The following is a 15,618-nucleotide window of genomic DNA, read 5'->3' as shown; positions in this document are numbered from 1 at the left end:
GCACCTATTTTAAGTGTCCAGTTTACTGAATCTCAGCAAGTGTATAAGGTCTGTCCAGAAAAAGCCCAGCCATTGTTAATATCATGAGAATGGTGTGTGCTCCATTGACGTAACCTAGCAGCCAAGGAGAGTGAACTACAAAGCACATGGGTGAACAATGATGACTTCACTATACTAGTCAGTGGGGGCAGTAGACACCATTGAGTGAGCATGTGTACTACATGGCCATTGCATTCAAAATGACTGAGTGAGTAGAGCAGCAATTCTGCATAACATTTTGCGTTAAGCTTAAACATTTCGTCATGGAAACTATTTGGATGACTTAGAAGGCTTTTGGGGACAATGCAATGAGTGCAGTGCAAGTAAAAGCGTGGCAGAAATGCTTCAAAGATAGTCAAGAATCTGTTGAAAAGTGATCCATGTTCTGTAAGGCTTGCAACAAACAGAACACCTGAGAATGTTGAATGTGTATGGGCTGCAATCAACAAAGATCGGTGACTGACAGTGCAAGAACTAGAAGCTGATTCCAAAAACTACTGTGTCTGAGATTTTGATGCAGGATCTTGGCATGAAATGTGTCATGGCACACATAATAGGGAAACTGAACTAAAACTAGACAAGGAAGGCTCTTCAGATGTGGTCAACTTTGAAGGAATGGAGTCCATGACCCTAGTATAAAAGCTGTTATCTTATTATAATAAATCATCCTGATGACTTTCTTTTATTCTTTAGTAACATTTCACACACAGGGTAGGATTTTGTCTATGAATTACAGAATCAGGCAGCTTTCTCGGTAATCTCCAACACTTGCCCTGCTGTGGCTGATCTCTTTTATATCTCCACATTCTCTCCTCCCTTTCACCTCCCTCAATATACCTGTAGCTAATTATTTTTCTCTGCTGCACCATCATAAGACCTACCTCTCCGCCATTTTTCCTTCCCAGATGCACTGCCTAGAGGTAGCACTCATGTAGCACAACTCCTAATCTCAATGGAAGTCCAAGGTGTTTCTTGCTGGTTGTGACCCCTGAATTCTCAAAAGAAACTTTAGGTACAGCCCTTGGGTTTGCATCTGGTGGCCATTGCCCAGATATATCCTGGGATTCTTTGATTAAGCCTTGACAATGGGCAGGAGGAGTAACAAAAGAAGATTACTCAAACAAATGCAGCAACCATGCAAACAAACCAGCCTGATTGTATTACATAGATATGTAAAAACACCTGGGTTTTATCTATCTACTACCACACGCACCCTCCATCTCTGCAGGATTCTTCCCAAGTGTTCAGCATCTACCAGGAACCATCCAGATTATGGAGTTGTGAGTTAGAACAGAGTACAAAGCACTCCATTTCTTCTTATATATTTTCACTAGGAAAAAAGGGGTAGAGAGGGAGCTGGGCTTTATCTGTGAAAAGGACCTGCACTGCCACCTGACTTTCAACCCTCTCTGCTCTACAACAGAGATTTTGCATAGATTCAAAGCCATGCATTTTGCCCTGGAGCACTCAACATTGGTGTGTTCACTATGCCTGGGTCTCCTCAGTTCTTAACATCATTATAGCAGACTTCTCCAGAGACATAGGTCCTCACAGAAAGGCAATTTTAAGTTTACCTTCCCTTGAGACCCAGTTGGCAAGAGTGTGGCTCTAGTGGCAGAGGTTAACATGGAAAGAAACTCAAAGCTGTTTCCAGATTGCCCAGGGACATGTTATCGACTTGGTTCCAAAGTTGCCTTTGTGTTAGGATCCTGTGTGCTCTTCTAACGCATGGGGCAAGTCATCAATATTTCCACTGGGACTGGACCTCCAGTGTACCAAATGGCCTTAGGTATGTTAGGAATTAAGTTATTTTCTTCCCACATCAGTGTTTAGAAATGGCCAGTGAAGCATTATCAAATTACAGAAAGTCTTAAATTGACAGATATATCCCATAGTTAATTTAGTTCTTAGTATCTGAAGATACACACATTACTTATCTTCCTTTGCCTAAAACCACTTTGGGGAGGCCAGTAAGTCATGGAAATGTGAACTCATCCCTTGCCATAGTTTATTCACTTATTTCCATGGAAATTAAGGGGTGCACGGCAAAATTAGCTAGTGCTCTTCCGTAATTACAAGTAGTTGGGTCAGGCTCCACCCACAGGCATTTATTATAACCCATCGAAAGTAGACCCTACCAACAGAAAGGATTGAAAATTAAGGAATAGAAATCTCCCAGGATTTCTGGGGAAATTATGAACTAATAAAATATGACGTGAAATTTTTTTGCTGTGTCTGAGCTCTTAAATTGTTCCTAGCTTTGAGGATATTGTGGACAGAGGTGCAGTGAATGGATGTACTTCCCATCTGTTTCTGTTTTCCTTATATCTCAAAAAAAGTGAATGGCTTCCTAGATGTAAAACAACAGTTAAAGATAATAACAAGAGAATCAACCACAAAGAGAAAGAGTGGTTTTATTTCTGATCTTAAATGATGATAAGTGCAGCATATTCTCAGTATGTGGCACAGTGTGACAGTCATTCTCGAGACAAGGACTGGGGTACAGTAGTGAAGGAAAAATACAAAACTACTGTCCTCAGGGGGCTTACATACTAGTTCCTAGGGATCTTTGAATCCTTTCTAGGGCCTCCTGCCAGTCACTGTAACATGGAGCCTTCCTTTCCAAAGTCTACTGCCTATCTCTCAATGCTCAAAGTCATTTTGAAAAAAGAAAAGGTTTTCTTGATGAGAATTCTCCCACTATATTCCACTCCCTTCCCCCTAAACCATTATAGTCTTCAAACCTACAGACAGCAGCTCACCAAAGGCTCAGCCCTAAGGCAAGGTGAAGGCCTATCCCACAACAGGAGTGATTGGCAGGTCCTTTTCCTTCCTGAGATAGTGGAAAGGGGTAAGGAGAGCCTGCTGCTGTGTAATGGGGAGGTCTTTGAGTAAGAAAAGGGGAAAGTGGAATAGAAGGAGTATACCTTCCTTCTCAGTGACCAATACTCATTTTGTCTGCAGGAGGCGAGAAGCTGAGGGATATAACCCTCAACCCCATGTTGCCTGCCAGAGAGAACAACAACCCCATTACCTCTCTTCTCTGGTCTGCAACCTGGGCTGCTGTCATCTTCTTAACTGAGAGTTCACACCATCTGGCCCAGAGAAGTCACCAACCAGGGGGAAGTGCACTTGCTGTACATTCAACCCATTAAAAGACTAGTGCCTAAAAACTATCTGTGCATGAGCTAAAAGAAAACTTTGAGTCCATTCTGACTGGCATCTTTTTACAGGTGAGGAAGGGCCCATGAACAGCAGCCCCAAGGCCATGTAGTTATGTGTGAGTGGCAGTAGGTGCTAGTATGGTAGTTTTTTATCTTCTCTGAAAAATATCCTTATCAACAAGCCAAAGCTCACTTGAGCCTCCCAAACTAATCTGAGGACCCTGGAACAGCTGGGCTGGGAGATCTGGGGCAAGAGGAGGATGGAGGTAGGAGGGTGCTTCCCAGGGTAAAGGAAGCCGCACAGTGGGTGAGTCTGGGAGCAAAGTTGCTGTAAACACAGAGGGAGGTGTTGCCCCAAACCTGGGGGTGTTTTGGTTGCATGGGGGCAGGGGTGTGGTGGTAGATGGGTGGCTTTATGCCTACAGGACAGCTCACCTGTGTGGTCTCCAAGATGGAAGAGAGGATAGGCACAAAACCTTGGCCCTGTAGTCTCTCAGTGGCCTCCTTAGATTCCAGCCAACTTGGGTTCACACCTCAATGAGGGGCTTATCTCCTTCATAAAATATGCCTTTTTCCCAGTGTCCTGCCCACCTCCAGAGTTTAAACAAGGATAACATTCTTTATGAGGGTCTATTATCCCTAGGCAAGTCAATGTTTCTTTACCTGGCTGCTTTCTTATCCAAGCCCGCTCCCTTCTCCAGGTCCAAGGGACCATGAAGTCCCAGGGCTAGAGCTGAGCAGATCCTCTTTAGGGCAACACGGCCCCAAGAAAGAAGCCACTCTCCACTCGCTCCTCACTTGAACACACAATAAAATTCAGTTTAATCTTTAAATGTGTCATTTCCCCAACCTCAAAAATAACAGAGTCTTCCATGGGTCTGTCATTGTGCACACACCCCCTCTCCACATGCTGAATGCCTTTAAAACTGCCTGATGGAAGATAAGAGAGAATTGTGTACATCACACAAATGGTGGAAAGTAAGAAAATAAACATCAAATGTGAGCTCCCACGTACTCGCAGCTTTCTCTATTTGCAACAAAGACAGGAAAAAGGATGAAACCTTAGTGTGGAAGGACAGCGGGTAAGAAATGTACCCTTCTGGGAGTCAGTGACATCGCCAAGCCTCAGGTTATGAACTTCCTGGCGCGGAGAAAGGTACCCCCTTTCCTGGCTGTCTGACAGCGGTGCCACTGAAACCACAGTAAAAGTTCTCAAGAGAAGAATTGGAAAGAAATGGCCGCAAACACGTTGTCTCTGAACCCCCGCGCCTGGGAACATGGTCTTCCAGTCGTTCCTGTTGACTGTAGGAACCCACAAACAAAACGGCTCTGATTCTACAGGGGCACACGCGAAGGCAGAGCCTGGCATCCTGCTCTAGACTCTAGACACAGCCAATCCAGAGGAAGAACGGATATTGCTGCTCTTCCCTAAGAGCCACCAGCCAGGTACAGAAAAGGGTAAAGGCAAAATAAAAGTAAAAGTCCGAGGTCATTTAGCAAGTCAAGTTCATCCGAAAAGGCGTATACAATTTCAAGTCCAGTATTTTATTCATTAAAAAGGAAGAGAAGACAAAAATAGTCCTCAAAAGGAAATCACAGGAAGGGACACAGCGCGTGGCTCCCTAAGAGATCACTGCTAAGTGTGTCCTGTTCGGTCTGTGCTGTTCAGCACCTTATCAAGGGCGAGAGGCGTTTATTTTCGGAAGAAACACTGTTTTCACTACCAGAGAAGCAAACACATACCACGTACACCTTAGGAAGGCCACAGACCTGAGCAAAGTCCCTGCTGACCTGGCCCAGCCCTTCTAGGGACGGCCCCGCCAAGCCCTCTCCCTCTAGAGCTCAGAGACCGCTGGGGTCAGCGGGGCGCTCCCACTTGAGCCAAGGAGCGGGTGGGCGGGGCCGGCACTCAAGAACACCCGCATTCTCACAGTCACTCGCAGACACCCACAGCCGCGCGCAGGTACCTCATTGGCTGGAGGCGGAGGGCGGGGCTGGTCAGATCCTAAACAAACAACCTGTGCGCTTTGATTTTGCTGCTGCGCAGCCTCTTGGCCTTAACCTGGTGCGCGCTTGCCTAGGAGCCCGAGCCACCTAAGCCACCTTGTTCCTCCACCCCTCTGCCGTAGACGCCCAGGCCCCGCCTCTGTGAAGTTGCCGTAGCGTTATATTGGGCCAGGCGGAAGGTGGAGGCCAGACTTAACGGCAGCCGGCCAGCGCGGAGATGCTGCTCGGGAGGCTGGAGGCAGGAAGGCTGCTGCAGGAGCCACGGCCTCAAGGACTCAGCTTCGCTAGCACTCAGGGCTAAAGACACTGGACTCTTCCCCTAAGGGTGGCACGCACAACAGCCAGCGCCATTTCCGTGCCCCGAGGACTCCCGGAACTTGGAAAGTCCACTGAAGAAACCTTCCTGGCCTCTCGGACCGAGAGCAGATGGGTACGATTCTTCCTTCCAGCAGGAAATCTCAAGGCCCTTGCTCCTGGGAACCACAGGTTAAAACCGCACCACTGTACACATTCACCCTGAAGTCTCTTATTTTCGAACTGAAGACAGTGCCTACCCAACTCCTTCCTCTCCGCCCTTCTTAGTTCACCCAATAAGCACAACCCCTCCAAAGAAAAATTCCAGCGGAAGAAGACTCTCCACGAAAAAAGTGACTGTCTCTCACAAGAGGAGACAGAGCTCTGGGTAGAGGAAACCAAGGACTTCTGGCCCGGGAATCGCCACCCCTGCCCCCCCCCCCACGCCCCGTACCAGCTTCCCAAAACCGCTCAGAGGAAAAGGGTAGGCGCTGGGCAGGGAGAGGGTGCGCGGGCATGAAGCTGGAGGTGTTAAGCCCCCGCGGGGTCCATGGGGACAAGCCACGCAGTGACCTCGAGGGCGCAGGCGGCAGCGACGCGCTCTCTCCGCTGTCAGCAGCTGGCGACGACTCTTTGGGCTCGGACGGGGACTGTGCGGCGAACAGCCCAGCCGCGGTCGGCGGCCAGCGGAATGCTGGAGGTGAGCCTTCGGCGGCGGAGGAGGGTCGGGAGGCGGCGACGGCGGGGGTCGTAGAGGCGGGAGAGGCTGGGCCCGGGGCAGAGGGCGCCGCGGCCGTTGAGGGCGGGCGCAGCAAGCCGTACACAAGGCGGCCCAAGCCCCCATACTCATACATCGCACTCATCGCCATGGCCATCCGCGACTCGGCGGGCGGGCGCCTGACGCTGGCCGAGATCAACGAGTACCTCATGGGCAAGTTCCCCTTCTTCCGTGGCAGCTACACGGGCTGGCGCAACTCCGTGCGCCACAACCTCTCGCTCAACGACTGCTTCGTCAAGGTGCTGCGCGACCCCTCGCGGCCCTGGGGCAAGGATAACTACTGGATGCTCAACCCCAACAGCGAGTACACCTTCGCCGATGGGGTCTTTCGCCGCCGCCGCAAGCGCCTCAGCCACCGAGCTGCGGCCCCCGCACCCGGCCTTAGGCCGGAGGAGGCCTCGGCCCCGCCTCCAGCACCCACCACCCTGGGCTCGCCCGGAGCGCGGTCCCCCGCCCTCCAGGAGGGGCACGTCAGCCCCGTGGGCAAGTTCTCCAGCTCCTTCGCCATAGACAGCATCCTCAGCAAGCCCTTCTGCAGCCCTCGCGACGGACACACGGCCCCCAGAGTGCGGCTGCCCTGGGGCGCTGCGTCCTGCCCACCGCTTCCCGCATATCCCGCACTCCTCCCAGGCGCCTCCAGCGGGGCCCTGCTGCCACTCTGCGCGTACGTTGCAGCCGAGGCAGCGCTGCTGGGCGCCGGCGGAGCCCAGGCGCCGCCGCCCGCGCCGCATCTCCTACTTGCACCTTTCTCCGCTTCAGCCCCAGCCAAGCCTTTCCAAGCTCCGGCGACCGGCGGCAGCGGCGCACACCTGTACTGCCCCCTGAGGCTGCCCGAGGGCCTGCAAGCGGTCTCGGCCCGCGGCCCGTGCCAGCACCTGCCCTACCCAATGGAGACGCTCCTGGCATGAGCAGTGCGGCATTCCCCGCCAGGATGGGCGCGATCGAGGAGACCGGTATTGCAGGTTCAGGGCTTTACACTTTCTGTCCAGAGAAAAGGAACCTTTAAAAGAAAATTCTCCATCAAACATGCCTTAAAGCAAAAAGATTTTTGACAGAAGTGTTTTAATTTAGTCCAGAATATTCCCTTCCTCTTTTATAACTTTACAGAGGACCAAAGCAATTTTTCATAATTGTTAGTTTCTTTCCCAAGCTTGTCCCTCCCTCCTTCCCTCCTTCCCTTCACAGACTTGTTCCCTCTTCTTACTGCCCAGGCACTTCCTCATTCCTACTATTTTTGTCACATTTTTGTTCCATTGATTTCTTGCTAACAACAACAAAAAAAAAAAAAAAAAAAAAAACAGGGAAAAAACACATCAGGGAACCATTCCATATGATAAATTATTTGACTACTGTTTGGGGTTTATTGGGTCCCTGTTCCATGAGTACATATGTGTAATTTACAGGTATGACTGAATGTGAAAGAGGTGTCAGAGAATCTTCAGTCATTTCTCTGCTATTGACTAATGCTTCACTGTGCCAAAAGATTAAAAAATATATATGTATATGTATATATATGTATATGTGTGTGTGTGTATATATATATATATATATAGTTGGGTTTTGTAATTAAATTATTTATATATTTTTGAAACCTGAATTGAAAATGTTGCAGGCAACGGGCTACAGCTTTACTAGTGATTTGGTGATCTTTAACTGTGGCCTTCTTGGGCCAAGCAATTTTTTAAAGGAAAAGTTAACATTATGTATGTGAGGTGCCAGGACCACTGCCACATGAAAGCAAGTGTGATTTTTTATTTTTAATATTTTACTTGTATCTGTGTACATATTCGTGTATAACTTTTATGAAACCCAGGCATAGTGCTTATTTTTAAATAAAACACAACTGACTTTAGTGCTTTGTGATGATAGACTGGACATGGAGAGTTTTTAACCCTCAACCCCACCCCGAAATTGGTTTAGGTTTGAGTCTCAAGAAAATTATGTTGTGAGTCAAAATATTTTTCCTGAATGATTCATTAAAGGTAGAGGCAGTGTGCAGGTTTCCTTATCTGACAAATTGCTGTACAAATATCCAGGGTGGGACTTCCAACTATGGGATTTCTTAAAATGTCCAACCAATGACCTCCGTAAGAATTCTCCTAAGAGTTACCAGAATAAATCATAAGATGCATACCCAAGACATTATTAACAAGTTTATAGTCAAGCACACATTATTAGGCAAATTAGTCCTGCTTTGGGGCTCAAAATTCTGCAAACAATCTTGGCATGTGATTATCTTAAATACCAAAGATTTCCTCAGGGCAGGTTTAAGAGAAACTTGAACGTCAATGTGTTTTTCAAAATAAAACCTATCATTTTAGGAATGCAAAAAGTCTTATTAATGGTTTGTTTTTTTTTCACTCTCCTCTTTTGTATGAAGAGAGCGTTTGTAGATGTGGGACTGCCAGGCCTGTTTCAGTTGTGATCTGAAGAGACAGTGCTAACTCAGATTGGTCAGTGACAATTTCCCAAATTAAAATGGGAAGTTTTGATCAAAGGAAGTATCAGAAAAGTGTGAACACCTGTTTCTCAATAAATTCAAAGGCAGTGGTCCTCTAACAATTTATGGATTGCAATATTCTAAAGAGTAATACAAACAAGGAGAAATTCAGAGACTGGAAAGGTAGGTCCCATTGTTCTTGCATCTCATCTCATCTGGGAGGATGATTTGGACCAACACATTGTGAGGTAGGGAAAGAAAGTGGAGATTATTTCAGGATGCTGTCTTTTGGCAAGAATGGGAGAGGAAAAAAAGCCCATCCCTAAGTCTAGTTAACAAGTAACAAGTTTGACTGATTTTCATTCTTTCTACTTAGTATCATGAAGAATGATGATAATAGGGTTGAATTATGAGAAAAGATAGGCATTTGAGTGGAGATTTGCGCCCGCAAGGCCAATAATTAGACCACAAAATAGAACTGAAAGACCAGGGGGAGGGGGAGCAGGCAATGAGTTCACTGGGTTGAAAGGATGAAGACCCATGATCAATTCTTTGCTTTTCTCTTGAAAACACACTCTTAAGATTGAAGGTGAGCTGGGAGTCAGCAACTTCAGATACTTCCCATCACTAGCTGCAGTAGTCATTTCTCTCCAGCTATGTGCCTTGCCTCCAGCAGGGCGCTGCTACTTCTTATGTCAGTTTTGTAAAGCACTATTTTCATTCCTACATTGGTACATGACAACAGTTCCACAAATGGGGATTTTAAGTCGCCGTTGATGTAGGTTAAAAGGCACAGAATAGCGAAGTTAAGAAAAAGTAAAGATGATGTTTTTAAAATCACAGCTGCTCTCCCTTCAAAAAAAAATTCTTCCTTCCTAAAGAATACTCTGGAGTCTTGAGTCCAGTGTACTGGGGTCCCCTTCACAGCCTCTTCCCCTTCGTTGTCTCCCCAGGCACTGTAAGGTTTTCTACAGAGTGCGCGGGGTCGCGTGACTTTTGTGTCCCTGTTTGGTGTTCCATAACCAAGGTCCTACTCCCAGAACCCAAATGACAATCGCTTTAGGAAGTGAGGGGGGCGGACAATAAGATGGTCAGGGGCTCTGTCGAGATCTCCCACCACTCTTTCATGCCCTCCCACCCCCAGCTCCAGCCGTTGTCGGCCTCTACCTGCTGGGTGGAAGAGGCCTGGACAGAGGGAAACCGAACAAGCCCCGGTTTTTTACTTGAAAAGCGGAAAGTTGCAGGAATACTTAAGTTCCAGCTCCAATTCCGCAGAACCTCACATCGCGATGAAGACCCGGGCCTTCAGCGGTTAGGATCGGTGTTGCTCGCAAGACCCAGCCTCTGGCCAAAGCCATGACAATGGGACAATGAGACCCCGCCAAGACTGTTCCTTCTGGCATCTGCCCAGGAAACTGGATTCCTAGGTGGCGCCGGAGAACGGTTGGGGCTCCGCGGGCATCAGGTGGGTGCGCCAAGGGCAGGGCCTGTCCCTCCCGAAACCCCCAGCCTGACCCCTAACAAAGCCCAACCCGCTAACACAGCCCACACCCAGTTTCTAGCCTCCCATTCTTCCCTCCCAAGCTGATAATAGCGCTGGAGCTAAACGTCGGCTGCGGCTTAGGCCAGGGGTCACGGAACTGCGGAGTGTTTACTGTGGTAAATGTCCTTTGATAAGCCTTGCTTGGAGCCAGGGATGAGTTGAGAACCCTCTTCTGGCCCCGCGTTGCCACTTTACAGTCCCGTTTTTCTTCACCCCTGGAAGTCCCTTCCAGGCCAAGTTGGACAGGTGGGAGAAAGAAATGAGCAACCGCCCAAGCTGAACCACCACCTGGGTGCCTGCGACCTACTCCTGTCTCCTGGCCAGACCCTTCCCACAACCAGGGATCAAAGCTACTGCCTTTGGGGGATGAAAACTTCTCTGGTTAGTGACACTCAACATTCTGATCAGTCTACCCCCCCCCCCCTTTTCTAATGTAGAAGACAGTTTGTATAAATATGGAAGCATAGGATTGTGTGATGGATGTGACCTGGCTGGGGTCCCACTTCTGTTGACTGTGTGTGAGCCAGGGCAGTGAACAACTTCAACCATCATTCTGGCTGGCCGACTTCAAGTCCTTTAGCTTATGGCTAATCAACCTAACTAAGGTTCCTTTTAGAATTGTGAATCAGATTCTTGATCCTACATGAATTCTCAGAAAGGAAAGAAGGGAGGAAAGGAGCAAGGGAGGAAGAGAGAGAGAGAGAGAGAAAGTGAGAGAAATCAGAGAAAGTATCATCCCCAGCAGGTAAAAATGAGTACTTGAACAGCTTCCTAGGGTTGACCTTGCTGAGCTGGAAGCATACCTAAAGAGAATTACTTATGCCCACTCTGGTTCCACTAGTGCAAGATTTCACAAACTTGACTTCTTTTTCCGACTCAGGGAATGTGTTTACACACAAAATACAAAGTTAAATTCACTGTCGTGGATAGACCCTAATCTTATAAATGAAAAACAGGGGCCCATAGAGTAACTTAAACATTTATTTGTGGCAGACCCAGGTGGAAAGGAAGATCCAATTTCTAGTTCACAATTCTTTCTACTGTAACAATTATCTGGATAATCAGATCAAAACATACTTTGGCAAGAACTTAGTTGCATTATTCAGATAATTGTCTCAATTCACTTTTATTACAATGGTAGGCAGATTTCCCAAACTGGTAAGAACTTTTCTCCTCACCCCCCATAATTGTCCTTTTCTAGAAGAGGCCACCGTCACTCCTCGTCTGAGAGACATGCATGTGGGGTGTCTTAGACCTTTTAGCCTCAGTGTATTAGGGAGGGCTCATGCTACAACAGTGGAATTTAGTACCACTTCCTTTCACTTCTGCAGAGCACCAAATACATGCTCCTGCCAAGAGCAGCAAGAAGTCTGTGCTGAGAAAGACAGGTCTGCTAGAGGATTGGGTGTGACTCAGCAGTCCCTGCTGTCTGGTGACAAGCACTAACAAGAGGGCACTCCCTGACACCCTCCTCTCTTATTTTCCCACACCAGATCCAGAACGAAAAATGGGCCCTTTCCCACATTGGAAAGAGACTAAAGCTTCTGATGATAATTTGCCTTTCCTTTTTAGCTTTCAGAAAAATGCCAACTCAAAGCACCCATATGACTGCAAACTTTCTTAGATACTAAAAAATTTGGGGGGCATCAAACATACAAAGATATTGCTCCTCTGTTTTAGTATTTTTTAATTCTTTAGATCACTATAGCTGAGCTTTGCCTTGGTTCTAGAAATTTGACCCCAGAGTCCTTCAGTAAATATTTTCTGCTTTCAAACGCTACAGTATACTTCTTTAATGAAATCATTAAACTTTTATTCTTTAACAAAATAATGTTGTCAGCCAATGGACCTAATAAGTTTCTTCTAAGATAATGATCAAAAGTGTAAAAATCTAACTTTTCCTGGATTCGAGGTCCTCTTTCAAAGTGACAAAGATTCCAATGTCACGAAACGCTGGTTGTCATGTAATAGTTTCTGCACTGTATCTGTTTGGCATTATTAAGATGGTTGGGTGATTAGAAGCAAATGTTCTTCCTGTCATTTGCCAACTTATACACAGACTAGAAGTGAAGACCCTCATTTTTGATGAGCTACAACCAAATATAAAAATTAATATAATACATTCCCCTTACCACTCCAGGACCCTCTTTGCTGCTCTTTCCAGGAAAAGTTTAACTTAGAAGACTTGCCATAACTGAGCCTTTTCATCAAATCTGTTTGAAGCTCAAAATAATATACATATTCAACATCCCTGACATGAATTTGTTTGTTCTGATCACCAATTTCTAACCATTAAGGGAAAAGGCAGAAAAGTTTTCCCACCTTTGTCTGACTATGTTCACTGTAGTTAAATGTCTGGTAATACCCAAAATCACAGAAGTGGTTCATTCAAGAAAGAACTCCAAAAAAAAAAAAAAAAAAAAAACAACTCCAAGAAGTCCTGAGTCTAAATTATGGCTCTGACTTTCACAGCTGGATGACTAGGGATGAGGGTCACCCTTCTAAGCCTCATTATGACTAGGGGATTGAGATTGAACATGGTCACACACCTCCACTCACAGTTCACAGCCATGAAAACTTGCATAGAATGTCCAAGATGTCATGCAAATGGATACTTTTTCTTTCTCCTAAACTTGATAAACTTGGGGTCTAATGTGTATTTCAGGGATGAGTTTCATTATAGAATTATTCAACATAAATAAAATGCTCATATACAGTACAAAACATATTTAAGACCATTAGAATGCAATGGACATATGCAACTTGTCATTCTAAAGGATCATAACATGTATTTCCAATAACATTTTCTCCCAATATGTTTTGAACGACTTAAATTTTGCAGAATCCTAGCTTTCAGAATTAGGTATAAAACACATGCTTATTTCATAGACTAGAAATTCAGATTGAGAGAAGTTGGGCTATTTTCAGTAGGTTTGATCATGTGCAGGACATCCAGGGCACTTTCCCATCTCCAATGATGGCTCCCAGGCCAGTGCTCAAACCCTGGGATGAGAGGATCAGATCAGCACCTCATTTGTTTATTTAAGAACAAAGTTCAAAGATACAAAAGGCAATTCTCAGGAGTAAATACAACCTAAAAATGCAACTAACACCAAGGGATTCAAGGCATGGAAACAAATGTATGCATGTGTGTGTACACATATAGCATAAAAATACTAACATTAAATGCTAAAATAAAATAAATGTGGGAACATTAAATGAGAGCAAATCTGGAAACTAGAGAAAAGCCCTGAAAATAATAAAGTATATTCCAGATACATTCTCAAACCCCCCAAAAAGCATAAGTGATAAGGGTTTCATGATCCCTGTTGATAGACCCACTTTCATTTTGTGGAGCTGCTATTTCTCCTGAGCAAGTAAACATTTGTATCTGCCATCCCAGCATCTGCCCCCCTGCCCTGGCCTACCTCCCCCTATAGTATGTCATTCTGAATGTTCATCTCACAGCCTAAGGCAAGCCAAGCAGGACTTCTCTTCCCCAGGACTCTGAACCGGAGCAGAGAGATTCAAGGATCAAGCATGAGTTCGATTGACTTGTTCCTGGTGCCCAATTAAATTTATCCACCAGGTGCTGCTATGGGATCCCCTGGCTCCTCTCCTTTTCAGCAAAATCCTTTCAATCCAGTCTTGTTTCCTCAAATTTGTCTGAGATTTCATCATTGGTAACCTCCTCACTGACCTGCATGGTCACCCCAGGCACAGAGTGAGTCAGTCAAGGTGGCTTTCATGCTCTTGCTCCCTTTCCTTTGTGAACTCTTTCCTACTCCTGGCCCTCCTTGAACACCCACAGAACCCCAGTGAGAGGATGTGGTGGTCACAGAAGGTAGGGGAAGTGTGAAGTTGGGGGTCAGGCAGTCAGTGCAGCACAGCTAGCTCTCTTCCCTTTTCTAGGGGGACAAACAAGTAAAGGGGACCTCACAGTATGAATGGCTACTTAGAAAGCAACAGCATGGGACACTGAGCTCAGTGATGCAAGAACACTCCAAAACATCCCCAAACATCCGACTGAGTGAGAAGAGTCAGTCCCAATAGGTTACATGTAATATAATCCATGTGTTTGACACTCTGAAAAAGGCACAATGGACAGAAATCAGATCAGTGGCTGCCAGGGACTGGGATGGGGATTCTATAGGGCACAAGGAAATTTTGAAGGTGATGGAAATAATCTACACCTTGATCATAAAAGTGGTTTCATGACTGTGTGCACAGATCAAAACTTAGTACTGTACACCTAAAAAGTACGTATTGCTATATGTAAATTATATTTCAATATAATATAATATAATAAATTTTTATAATATAATATAATGCAACAATACAGTAAGTAAGACTTACTGTATTGCCCAAACCAGGGATATTTCCCAATAACAGCTTAAGTTAAAGAAGATAAAACTTTATTTATGGAATTTCAACTAATGTGGTAGTTAGGGGAGAATTTTCAAAGGAAGAGTAAACTTTTCAGTGCATCTTAAATCACACACAGCACTCAGCTGACCGTTTCCACTCTGAGCAATGTGGCCTATGGCATTGGTGTGCACTCCACTTCAATATGGGAATAGTCTCAAGGGCTCCCATCCAAAAGGGACACCATGCCAAGACTTACCCTGAGAGTGTTCCTCCCACATTCAGACACACTGTTTTCTTCATCTGGCTGGCTATGTGAGAAAAGACAAGGGACTAAGGGCTGACAACCTAAGTGGAGGAGAAAATAGGGTTACTGCCATCCCACTGGCTGCCTGAAGCCTGGATTAGGTCACCAAGCAACTCCTGGGGGATACTACAAACTCTAAAACCTGGATCAATGTCCAGTACCCCCACAAGGAAAAGTCACTGAAAAAGGGGCCCAAGATGAAACTCCCAGCATTACATGACATCAGCCAAACCTATTAAACACACTCACCTAACAACACCAAATTTCAGAACGCAGCGCCAGAATGAAGAGATCATGCAAACATAATTCATTCCCTTTGCTTCCTGACCCCAACCTGTACCTCAATTCTGTAATCATAAGTGTTAGAATACTGGAGAAATGTTGAGCAAATTGGACACTCTTGACCCCTCACAGCAGTTACACAAGTCAGCAATGAAACAACGTAATTATTAGTCCTCATATTTAGTAGCTGAACCCATTTGAGAATGGCCTTTGGGGGCATTTATAAGTTCAATAAAAGACTTCATCATTGTTCAGAGCAAAATAATGTGGGTCATTTTGGATTTGGGCTGAAGTAGACCCTCCAGCCCATGCAATGCCTCTGCCTAATCTCAAGAAGGGGCAAGGCCATGACTGAAACCTTCTCCACTTGTGCACACAAACTCCAGCATTTGCTTCATA

The 15,618-nt window shown here is 45.9% G+C and overlaps 1 protein-coding gene across 1 annotated transcript; it reads left to right on the top strand.

Moving 5' to 3' along the window:
• Positions 1–5,944: 5,944 nt before the first annotated feature.
• On the top strand, positions 5,945–7,781 carry FOXQ1 (forkhead box Q1). The gene has a single exon (XM_090269915.1). The coding sequence runs from the start codon at positions 6,021–6,023 to the stop codon at positions 7,188–7,190; it is 1,170 nt and encodes a 389-aa protein (XP_090126041.1). The 5' UTR covers positions 5,945–6,020; the 3' UTR covers positions 7,191–7,781.
• Positions 7,782–15,618: the final 7,837 nt, after the last annotated feature.

Source organism: Furipterus horrens, unplaced genomic scaffold (assembly GCF_987537825.1).
Source record: "Furipterus horrens unplaced genomic scaffold, mFurHor1.1.pri manual_scaffold_3, whole genome shotgun sequence".
NCBI classification, from domain to species: domain Eukaryota; kingdom Metazoa; phylum Chordata; class Mammalia; order Chiroptera; family Furipteridae; genus Furipterus; species Furipterus horrens.
The sequence above is the reverse complement of the archived record's forward strand: the minus strand, read 5'-3'. Positions and strand labels throughout refer to the sequence as shown.

What these genes read in the sequence shown, in the direction of transcription:
- FOXQ1 (XM_090269915.1), top strand. Translation starts at nt 6,021, where the DNA reads ATGAAGCTGGAGGTGTTAAGCCCCCGCGGGGTCCATGGGGACAAGCCA.